The 12,309-nt window shown below is 35.1% G+C and overlaps 1 protein-coding gene and 1 pseudogene across 1 annotated transcript; one reads left to right on the forward strand and one right to left on the reverse strand.

Annotated features, from left to right (window-relative positions):
- Positions 1-305: 305 nt before the first annotated feature.
- On the forward strand, positions 306-1,235 carry LOC124090939 (olfactory receptor 4P4-like). The gene has a single exon (XM_046441750.1). It carries the CDS (start codon positions 306-308, stop codon positions 1,233-1,235), a length of 930 nt encoding a protein of 309 aa, XP_046297706.1.
- Positions 1,236-7,192: 5,957 nt separating this feature from the next.
- Positions 7,193-8,133, reverse strand: LOC124090940 (olfactory receptor 4C11-like; annotated as a pseudogene).
- Between the last annotated feature and the right edge of the window lie 4,176 nt (positions 8,134-12,309).

The following is a 12,309-nucleotide window of genomic DNA, read 5'->3' on the forward strand; positions in this document are numbered from 1 at the left end:
AATATCATTAGGTTTCATAATACATGCTCTTATAAGTATCATTCTTCATTATTCTACAATGCTAGTCTTTATCCCAGCTACCTAAGACATTTAGTAACAATATTTTCAATAAACTGACAATACAGAAAAGTCTTCAAAATACAGGAAAGTCTTCATAAATAAAAATAAAATTTCTTCAACCTTTAAATCATTTTCAGCATACTCTACTACAAATCAGAGGATGATATGATGAATCAACATATTTCAATGTATTCAACAATTCATCATTCATCAAATTATAGGTGACTACAACCTGCATCTGGATCATGGAATATAGAAATAACATCACAGAATTTATTCTTTTAGGACTTTCTCAGAAAAAAGAATTAGAGATTCTCTGCTTTTTACTGTTTTTACTTTGTTACATTGCAATTTTGACTGGAAACTTGCTAATCATGATCTCCATCACCTGTAGTCCACTTATCAACCAGCCCATGTATTTCTTCCTGAGCTACCTGTCACTCTCAGATCTTTGCTACACGTCCACTGTTACCCCCAAGCTAATTGTGGATTCACTATCCACCAAGAAGTCCATTTCCTACACTGGCTGCATGACACAACTCTTTACCATGCACTTCTTTGGGAACATCGAGGTCTTCATTCTCACAGGGATGGCCTATGACCGCTATGTGGCCATCTGCAAGCCCCTGCACTACACTGTCATCATGAGCAGACAGAAGTGTGATGTCATTATTGCTGCCTCGTGTGCTGGGGGATTCCTCCACTCCTTTGGTCAGTTTCTCCTGGCCATCTTCTTACCCTACTGTGGTCCCAATGAAATAGATCACTACTTCTGTGATGTGTATCCTTTGCTGAAACTGGCCTGCACTGACACAAGCAAAATTGGTTTCTTGGTCATCGCCAATTCTGGACTGATGGGCATGGTGATTTTTGTGGTCCTGCTGATATCTTATGCTGTGATCTTATGTACTGTCAGGTCTTACTCTTCAGAGAATCGCCGCAAAGCCCTCTCTACTTGTAGTTCACATATCACTGTGGTCGTCCTGTTTTTTGCCCCTTTACTGTTTATTTATATTCGACCAGCAACTACTTTACCCGAAGACAAAGTATTTGCCCTCTTTTATACTATCATTGCCCCCATGCTCAATCCTCTGTTATACACACTAAGAAACACGGAGATGAAGAATGCCATAAAAAAATTATGGGGCCATATAATGGGAAGCAAAGAAAATTGACTGAAAGGCTTCCCTGCATTTCACCACACAGCTCTTGAAAATATTATTGCTACCTTGAAACCTTCAAATTGCATAAGGCTTGCCTAATCATCTTCTACCCAGCAAGCATATATGTAGGATAATATTGGAGAAGTTATTTATTGTTTTCTGGATGTACGTAGGACTTATCTCTGCTGTAATTTTTTCAAGGTTTTCTGTACATATTGCCTCTATTCTATTTGATCTGTTGGCTCTGTGATTAATTTTCATATTTGGCAATAGACAAGACAGTGTGCAACCCAAATTAATACTAAGGGTCCTTAAAACCAGTATTGTGGACAACTGTATTCAATGAAGCCAGTTCTAGCCTCCAAAAGTAATTAAAAAGCAACCAGAAATTGTACTTATACTCTCTTATACTCTAAGAATAAGAATACTCTCAAAGATGTTGGACGCAATATTTCCCCAAACACTCATGCTTTACTCTGATAATAACCAGCAGCATTCTTGAGATTGTTATGTTCCCAAGACCAAAGCTTTTTTCAAAGCCCCCTAGAAAACCTCTTGTTTTGCTCTAAGTCACTTCCTCTTCTAACTCTTTCATATATAAGTCAATTGCACCTTTCTGCTAATTCTAGCAGGATGCAGTGTATTGGTTGAGGGCACAGATTGTGGTTACAGATCTGATTTCTAACCATGCAGATGGTGGGCAACATGATCATATAAAACAGAGAGGTATAATCATGGCACACCTTGCTTGATACACATATGTTATTTTATTGCCTCATGCTGTGCTTTGATCAGAAAAGATACCATTAAATGATGACTTTCCTGAGCAGAAACTAGAGCACCTGCATTATAAAAATAAAAAAAAAAAGCAAGGAGCACTAACATGTTTTTACTAGGTTTCTGTTAGAGATGAAATGAGCATTTTTCTCTTGGCGTGGCAAGCAGAAAATATCATCTGAACTGGATAGGTGCTGTGTTCTGTTTTGATTTTTTGCATGGTAAAAGTAAAATAGTTTCTCAGAACAATTGAATGTCACACTGGAAGAAATTCATGTAATATAAGACATGGCTCAGAGAAAAATTGGTTAGGATTGTGGAGGAACTCAAAGTTCTTACAAAACTCGTGATATTTAATGGATGGCAAATAATTTATTTTCAGGCGAATACAGAAGGAACACTAAATAAAATGGGAATGTTGGGAGTTGCTAAGATGCATGGAGCATATAAAAGCAAAACAGCATAATATCCTGAGACTCCTAAGTGGTCCCTAAGCAGCACATAAGCAAAGGGGAGCATCACAGCCCAGATGGGGAAGACCTCATTCTAGTAGACAATAAGCACTTTGCCTCTTTAAGAAGTTGTACCTATATTATTAAAAATTAAATTTCAAAATTAAACAAATATTTCTATTTTCTTCTTATTATTAGAATAACCATATTAAAGAGGGATTGTTAAAACATATGGAGCAAAAGTTGGAAGACAATAACAGCAATTTCTATCTTTAAGCGGTGTATTGGTACCCTGGACCTCATCCCTTTCACCTCACATGTGCATCTCCTCATCAGTTTCCCTGTCTTTGCTGGATCATTGATATATGCTTAAAAGTTGCAGGAATAATGAACTGAGTCTTTGCAGGTTGGGAAATGTCTTGAGTAGTTCTTCCACTGATATTAGTCATACCCCACTGCCCTTGTGGAAAGTAAGTTATAATTCTGCAGACACAGACATTAATTTAGGGAAAATAATAGCAGTGGCAATCAAGTATGTCCACAGAAATGCTGATTATTTCCAGGGGTGTGGGGGTGTGGGGGAGAGGATGTCTGTTGATTGTTCCCCTCTGTGTGTTTACCAATTACGTCCATTTTTTAGCCATTCTCAATTTCATTTTTGTAATTTCTTATCAGACTAAAAATCTGTCGTACTTTGTGTTCTCTTTGAACTAAACATAGTATCTTGATTTCTACCTTAAATTTTGACTTAAATAAAATCTTCCATATATTTTATTTGTATCAGAACCATAACTTTGTCCTCTTTTAAAATTTACTTTCTGAATAAACTCTCTGAAACAAAACATCTTTTGTTCTTATGTCCCCTCCCCTAATTCCTCACTTCTGATTTCTCCTCTTCTGTACTCACTGCACCTAATTTTTGTCATCCTGATTGTATTTTAAGGGGAAATCTTTCCCTCCACCATTACCTGTCCTAGGTGACTGAAGCTGCTCTTATGAAGGTAGTCAGCATCTTCCACCTTGATGAATTCAGGCTTTGACAAAAATCATCCCTCCTTTTTCCCTAAAGACATTTACATTTTCACTTGGCTTTGGGGTCACATCATATTCTCCTAGTTTTCATGCTAAATATCCAAAAACCTTCTCTCAATTTCTTTTCTGGGTTCTTGATCACCTAATCATATTCTCTATAATGGAATGTTGCAGAGCACTGTTTTTTTAAAAATTTTGGTTATTGTTCGCATGCACTCTCATGGTTTAAAGTGTTCCCAATGTAAGACTGACTCCAGAATTTCTCTAACTCAAGGACATGCAATATGGCAAGTTCTTTGTGATTGTCAGAGATTAAACTTTTCAAGTCCAAAGATCCATTTATGATAATCCAACTGTGTGTCTTTAGACAAAATCCATATAATGTTCCAAGTATATGTGTATGTGTATGTGTGTGTGTTGTTATACATACAATCATATACAATTGATATAAATATCATCATATATGTTGATTTAATAATTGCTGTCCTCATTAGGATTTCAGAGAACTCATGTGTGTTGTCCAGAAAAGTTAATCAGGTTGGCCAATAGAAATTGTATCTAGGCCTCTGACTTTCACATTAATATTTTCAAAACTTTTGCCACATTACCTGTCCACTTTTGACACAATGTTTGAATTAAGAGTTAAAGAGGGTAGAGGCATTGATCTACCTGGGAGACTAAAAGAACTGATTTAAACATTACTCCTGCTAGGTGCTGTTATGCACATCTGTAATTCCAGCTACCTGGTAGCTGAGGCAGGAGGACAGAAGTTTGACATCAGCCTCAGCAACTTAGCAGCACCCTCAGCAACTTAGCAAGATACTCAGCAACTTGGTGAAATCTTGACTTAAAATTCAAAATGAAAAATACTGGGGATGCATCTCAGTGGTAAAGTGCCTCTGGGTTCAATCCAAAATATATAAGTAATTATAAATAATAAAATAAACATAATAGTAAATAATGATAATAAATATAACTAAGACATTAATTAAAAAAACTTATTTCTGACAATTAGCAGGGCAATCTGAAGAAATTTATACATTTTTCTGAACTTCATATTTTCATTTATAATTTTTTAAAATGTTTTTCTAATGAGTTATGCATGACAATAGTATGTATTTTGATACATCATACTTAGTTATCCCAGTCCTCAGTTTATATCCAAAGGAAGATTTAGAGGGTCTAAAATGTTTATTACTCTCTTTATGCATGAATTATCTTTAAAACAACCACTTGTGGCAGTAAGAAATGGTGAATAGTGGTATGAATTTTCAATTTAATTATAAGACACAGTATTGTTGTATTTATTTTTTTTTCTTTCTAGATGTATATGACAGTATAATATGTTTTGACATGATGTACATTGTCTGAATCCTGTGAGAACTCAAGGGGAACTCAGGCAGCAGGATACGCCCTATTCCCAGCAGGAATAACCTTAAACCTGGAATGTCCTAAACCCAGATTATCCTAAACCAGGAACACCCTAAACCCGGATCCGCCCTGGTCCTTGAGCAAGGTCACCTTAGATGCAATGTCACTGCAAAATGTCCTATTTCCAGGAGTCCTTCCACTAAGCAACATGGGGTACGCTGGCAAGGAAATTGTCATACCTACTTGGCTAATGGCTCCCAGCAGTACATACATAGAAAAAGTATAATTTGTTCCCCAATATTGTGGTTGTACGTGATGTGCAGTTATATTGGTGGCATATTCTTATGCAAGTTAGGAAAATTATGTCAGATTAATTTCACTCTTTCCTCTTCCCCCTCTCTTCCTTGTGTTCCCCTTTGTCTAATCCAGTAAACTCCTATTCTTTCCCTCCTTTGTTGTAGGTTAAAATCCACATATTAGAGAGAATTTTCTGCCTTTGAATGTTTGGGACCGGCTTATTCATTTAGCATGATTGAATCTAGATCCATCCATTTACCAGCAAGTGCCATAATTTCATTCTTCTTTAAGGCTCAGTAATATTCTGTTGTGTATATACACCACATTATCTTTATTTGTTTATCTGTTGTAGGGCATATCTTGGCTATTGTGAATTGAGCTGCTATAAACATTGACTTGGATGCATCACTGTTGTATGCTGATTTAAAGTCTTTTGGTCATAAACTGAGGAGTGTGATAACTGAGTCGAAAAAAACCAGGAAATAATAATGAATTTATTTTGGCTATAGTGGCAGACAAAGCAAAGAAAGTTCATGGTAAGTAAAAAAGTATGAGAGGATCAGAACATGAGAAATGTGTAATTGAAAATATGTAACTAACATATAACAATTGTTGAAACAGTATGAATATTAAATAGCTAATATGAAAATAAACAAAAAATTATAAGGCATAGAATTTGGTAACGGTTACTAAAAATGTGACAATTCCCTGCACTGAAATCAATGAATATTTAAATTTGAGGGTATAATACAAGGCCTATGTCTCTAAGGTACAACTGTTCACCCATCCTCTTCCCCACTCTGAGCATGCAAATTCCAATGGAAATTTTATTTTGTGAAGCTGTGCAACACAACACAAAGACATAAAAAAGAACAAATAAAGAAGGACATACCAATATTTATGGAGAGATAAAGGGGCTTTGCATATCAGTAGTGGGTTCTCCCTGAACCCATATTCTAGACACAAGTGCTGTATTTCTGAATGTCCATGGTAATTTAATCAACATCATTCACTTCAAAGAAAATAGATCATATCACTTTGGGGTTCACGTCAGTTTCTACCTTTATGTTCTTCAGTCTAAGAAAACATGTTGAATCTCTGTACTTCTGTTTTGTTTTGTTTGTTTGTTTGTTTTTAATTTAGCTTTCACAATACCCATGGTTTTACTTCTATTTATCTTAGATTTAGAGGTTTTTTTGCTACAAATGGTGAACACTAATTTTGTAAAACAAAACTTAATATCCCCAGGCTTTATATAGTAGCTTTAAAAAAATCTCACAAATAATGTTTTGGTTAGTTTAACAAAGGTAAAAGAAATATGTAATTTAGAATAACTGCATATAGTTTAGAATATGAAAAGAGCCTCTTACTTGAAAATATGGAACTTTCCAAAGACAATCCAGTCATAAATGACATGGGCACTTTTGATACCATGAGCTAATTCCTTTGTGAGTGTTCAAGAAGACACTTGCTACCTACTGGGAATGCCTTATAGAAGAAAGAAAAGATCCCAAATGAACTGTCTGCACTTTATGTCTACTCACGATTTTTAACTGTTCTTATGACCTAAATGTTTTCTCATCAGATAAGAGTGAAGATTGATGTGACTTGTAGGTATGCTCACAAGTACCGGAATGGAACTCTCAGAGAAAGAATCAGACTAAAGTTGTCAGGGACATTAACAGTTGGAGGTTAAAACACAGAAAACACTAAGGAAAGCAGGCACATGAATTTAGAATGTATAGAAGTAGCCAGGCCCTAGAACCACAGTGGTTAGAAAGGAAGAGAATCTGCAGGGAGAGAATAAATTCTATAACTACCTGACTTAGTTTCCACAACATCTCTGTAGGAAAAACAAACAAACAAACAAAAAAGATACCATGGAATCCCTACTGCTTTTCATCTAAAAAAAATATTAAGAACCCACAAACTTACATGAAAATGCATATGACTTTCACAATTATCAGAAATAATCATAGTTAATATTTATACAGAATCACTCATATCATAAATGTATAAATATGAGATTGGACTCTCAATTCATCCCCTGATTTCTGATGTAGTTTTAACCTGCCACAGATTTCTCATGGCTTTTTTCACCTCTGCATTCCTCAGTGTGTAGATGAGTGGGTTGAGGAAAGGTGTGCCAATGGTATAAAACACTGTCATCATCTTGTCCATGGGGAACGTGGTTGGGGGGCTTGTATATATGAATATACAGGGACCAAAGAACAAGACAACAACAATGATGTGAGACGTGCTAGTGGACAGTGCTTTTTTTCCTCCCTTCTGCACTGTGGTTTCTCAGAGAATGCAGGATGACAATGTATGAAATCATTAAAATCATTAAACTGACTAAGAAAATTGCCCCATTGTTAGTCACCAACAGCAGATTCGACAAATACGTGTCCGTGCAGGCAAGTTTAAACAAGGGCTGCAGATCACAGCAGTAATGATCAATCAAGTTGGGTCCACAGAAGGCCCAATCTCAAGGCTAGAATAGTCTGAGAAATGGAATGCATAAAGGACCCTATCCAGGCAAGGACAATCAAGATGAGACAGACCTGCCTCCTCATGATCCTTGGGTAATGCAAAGGCTTACAGATGGCCACATAGCGATCTGCAGCCATGAGGATGAGGACAAAGATCTCTATGCTCCCAAATAAATGCAGTGCAAAGATCTGTGTCATGCACTCATTGTAGGATATAACTTTCTTTGCAGAGAGAGCATCCACAATGAGTCTAGGGGCTGTGGATGTTGAATAGCAGGAATCAGCTAAGGACAGATAAAATAAGAAATAATACATGGGTCTTTCAAGTGTCCTGCTGGATTTAATGGTCACAATAGCAAGCATATTCCCCACTACAGTTCCCATGTAGAAAATTAAGATGTTAATTAAGATTAACCCTATTTTCTGCCTGAGAGGATCCTGTATCAATCCTAGCAATATGAACTCAGTTATGTTACTATTTTGCCACATGGTTTCAGTTGATGTGAGGACATCACAGATTGGAAATAATCTGCAAAGAAAAAAGAAGTACAAATTTTGAAGTTAAATATGTATTCTCAGTCATGAAACTACAACTTTACAACTACATGGTGTTTTCCATGAGAATCTCCAATAGGCACCAATCATTTTTCATTTCAGGTATTTTGTTTTTCTGGGTTATATAGAATTTCTAGAAACAATTTCATGCATTTACCAGATTGGATATGATAAATGATTAAATATGACATAGAAAATGTAATGAAAAAGCAAATGCTTCATCAAGCAAATTAAAAATTATGGGATTTGGCACAGGTAGGTAACTTTCCAAACTGAATGTGTTTCATTAGTCTTCAGCAAGGAGCTATCAATGCTAGGGTGATGCATTGCAAATCCAAAGAACACTGAAGCTTGATTTACCTCAATAGACATTCACATTATTTGAACCTGGTAGTCCCATTAAAATAATAGTTATAGAATAAGCATGTTGAATATGTTGAACATTCCAGTAATTATTGTTTAAATATTTGAGATTGCATCTTTTAAAATCTAAGCATTCACACACACACACACACACACACACACACACACACGAGAGAGAGAGAGAGAGAGAGAGAGAGAGAGAGAGAGAGACAAAGTAGAAACAGAAATATGAATCTACCTCAGTATGTTTTCACCTTTCTTGATCCTATTAATGCAGTTTAATATATTTACTTAATAAATATTCTGAACATTCAAAAATGACTTTCTAAATATTTGAGATTGCCTTTCTTAAGATAAAAGAAGAAAAGAGAAGGTAAAACAATAGAAACAATGAATAAAATTTTATGAATAAATAAGACTGTTGCTCTGGTCTTTCAAAAGACTTAGTTTAATCTTTTGTTTAACTAAATCAATCACATTTTATTATACTGCTTAAAACATTCTAGACTTTCTTATGTCCAAATCCAGCATCTATCATTAAATTATGTACTTTTTATAATATTATGTTTTCCAAACTCAAATTCTTATTCTTTATTTTTCTGAATCCTTGAAAATGTTTTCTTAAAACCCCAGGAGACACATTAAAATAAAGGAACAAGATAAGAACATATATGAATCAGAATATTTTTCCAAATTTCAACTTTATGACTAAACAATAAGGATTTTTGCAAATGTTAACAATGAATTCTTCAATTCAGAGCTGCAACTTTCAATAGAACTACAATTAATATTATCAGGTGTTCCATTTGCTGACTTCAAGGAAGAAAAGAGAAATAAAATGGCAATTCATTTATTTTGACTATACCATATATGGTACAAATGTGTCCATGAACCTTGTCATGTGTGTTCTCCAAATGATAGCACAGTCAAAAGCAAAACTTAACTCTGAAGTGCATAAAATATATTTAAATATCTCTTGCCAGAAGAAAGCATACTTGCTCCAAATTTAAATGGATTTCACAGGTCAACTTAAAAAAAAGGAACAAACACAGAATTGGCAAATTACCAGTTTTAATAGACACCCTGTTCCTTAATAGAAAGAATCACAAGGGAGCTTGATTTTTATTCACAAGTACATTCAAATTAAAATTTCAAATTGATATCTTTTCAGCTCTCAAATTAAAACAGTGATTTTTTAATGACTGTCTTTAAATAAATAGATAATGACAAAGATGTAGAAAACTGCTAATTCTCAATATTCTTGGTAGAGATTTAAATGGGCACAATCTCTCAGGGAGTAATTTTCAACACTCATAAATTATAGTATTTACAACAATACTAAAATATATTTCTTATAGAGCTATATAGCCACTCATGGTCACAAAGAGCTTCCTAGTAGCCCTTTCCCTAGAGGTGAAAGATAGGTGGTAATTTAGTGCCCATATCAGCCTCAGTGAGATTGAGTGGATAAGGAATAGTATTATTATGAAAACATTGAAAAATTATACACACACACACACACACAAGCACCTTAAAATACATCCCAAATTAAAATTTAAGAAATCAGAGCAGTGCTGGAGAAGGAGATTGACCTTTTCCACATAAAAAAGCTTTTCTTATGAGAGAATCACTAAAAAAGTTATTCCTATAGTTGGACCACAAAGACAGCATAGGATGAAACTCCAAAGTTTAAATATCAAAACACATCCACAGTTTCATATATGCATTTAAATGAAGGATTGTAATACAACCACAAACTAAATTTCTCATATGACAAAAGAAGAAGGAGGAGGAGGAGGAGAAGAAATCAGACATGTGTGCTTTGGGTTGTAACATTGTTCATAGGAGGCGATTATATGTTACATAAACATATATCTTACTAGAAGGATACCAAAAACAGCAACGTGTTCATCATCTCTGAATAGGAAAGGAGATTGTATTCTTGGCATTAGAGCTTAGAGGAAGACCTGCTGTTATGAAGTACTCATTATAGTAACATTTGAAAATGTGTCATATTTTTTATCAGGGCTTTGTAGTTATACATATTAGTTGGGTTCATCACAAAATACTCATACATACATGAAAATCAATTTCATTTCATAATCCCCCTTATTCCCTCCCTCTTTTCTCTCCCTGACTCTCTCCCCTCTTCCATTCTCTTTCCTCTACTCTGACTTCTTTTTGCTCATTTACTAATTTACATTTGATGGGTTCTTTGTGTTATCCTATCCTTTCCTCCCCTTTCCCTTTATTTTACACTGGCTCCTGCATATGTGAGAAAACATTTGACCTTTGACTTTGTGAGTTTGGCTAATTTCACTTAGCATATTCTCCACTTTCATCCAAAAATGTGTTATATTCTTGATCCATTAAAAATAAGGCTTTGAAAACCCTTACCTTAGGAGAAGGTCTCTTCACACTCGTATGTAACTTAACAATTATCTTCTGATGTAGGAAGGAGGCAGTGTGGTATTCCCCAGGCAGCATTATGATCCAGAGACTTGATTTGTCATGGTGAGTTGGTTTCAGGGGTATCATAGAAATCCAGTGCTCTTTGATCACATTACACACCACATTGCCATTATCTATAGATTTGTTTGCTTTCATGAGATTTTCCACATGCACTCAAACAAAAGTAAATATCAAATAGATAAACTAACACGTGAAAGTGTCATAGATAGATAAGAGAGATGTACATTAGAATGAAGCAACATAAAGAAGGAGACTTTATACGTCCATCATATCTATATTTCTTATAGATAAAATGCAATAATGTTCCATACTCTGCTATGTTCAATGGCCAGGAAGAGAAGGAATGTTTTCATTCTACGGTATCCATGGCAATATCATCACCACTGGGAACCATGAAGTATTTTCCTGGAACACACTAATAGATACTGTTTTCCTTTGCTTCTCATCTCCCTGTCTACCAGTATTCCTTACCCACAGAGTAGTGCCCATGTCCATCAGCAACTGCTGTGCATGCTTCCTGTTTCCATATTCTTTTCTTGGATTATAGTGCTCTCAGAGAAGTCCCTAAAATTTCTATGTTCTATAAATGCCTCATGTGCCCTAGATACTAGCTGTAGCATTGATAAAACTAATTTCTTGCAACTACTAAATATGACTAAATTACTTCCAAGTGCAATTCTTCCTTTCTTTGCTAAATCTTATAAAAGTTAAGTATGTTCAGTTGCCCTTTTTTCTTCCCAAGGCAATTTGGAAGTCATTTATTCAAAGGAGAATAAAAAAAAAATGTCTCTAATTCTGTCTGAATCAAGATCACTTTGAACATGGGATTTGAGGCTTTGGTTCTCATCTACATTTTAGAAGACAAGCTAAGTTAGTCCCAGATTCACCCATTTCCTTAAATTTATGATCACACAGGATTCTAGCTATGAAGGCTTCTCTTTTGCCATCCTGGGAGGAGTATTTATACACAAATGATGCTAAACACAGGAAACTGGGGAAGGGCTGTCCTCTAAATTGTCCCTTCCCTCCCAATTAAGAAACACAAACAAAATATGATAATTAATTAACCTACAATATGACTTATATCCTTGTAAAAAGAGGTGTAAATGTGCTAAAGAGTTTTAGAACATGAAACAATAATTGTCTAGGGCCCTGGTATTATTTTTAGTACCATTCTCCAATAGAAATCTCAGGGTTTCTTGATGAAATGGCTGATTGTACATCTGGGGCACAAATTATATGGACAATTGAACATTATGTAGTGGCATAAAGTAG

Source organism: Marmota monax, unplaced genomic scaffold, assembly GCF_021218885.2.
Source record: "Marmota monax isolate L192 unplaced genomic scaffold, Marmota_monax_Labrador192_F-V1.1 WCK01_AAM20220418_F8-fsc00692, whole genome shotgun sequence".
Taxonomy (NCBI): Eukaryota; Metazoa; Chordata; class Mammalia; order Rodentia; family Sciuridae; genus Marmota; species Marmota monax.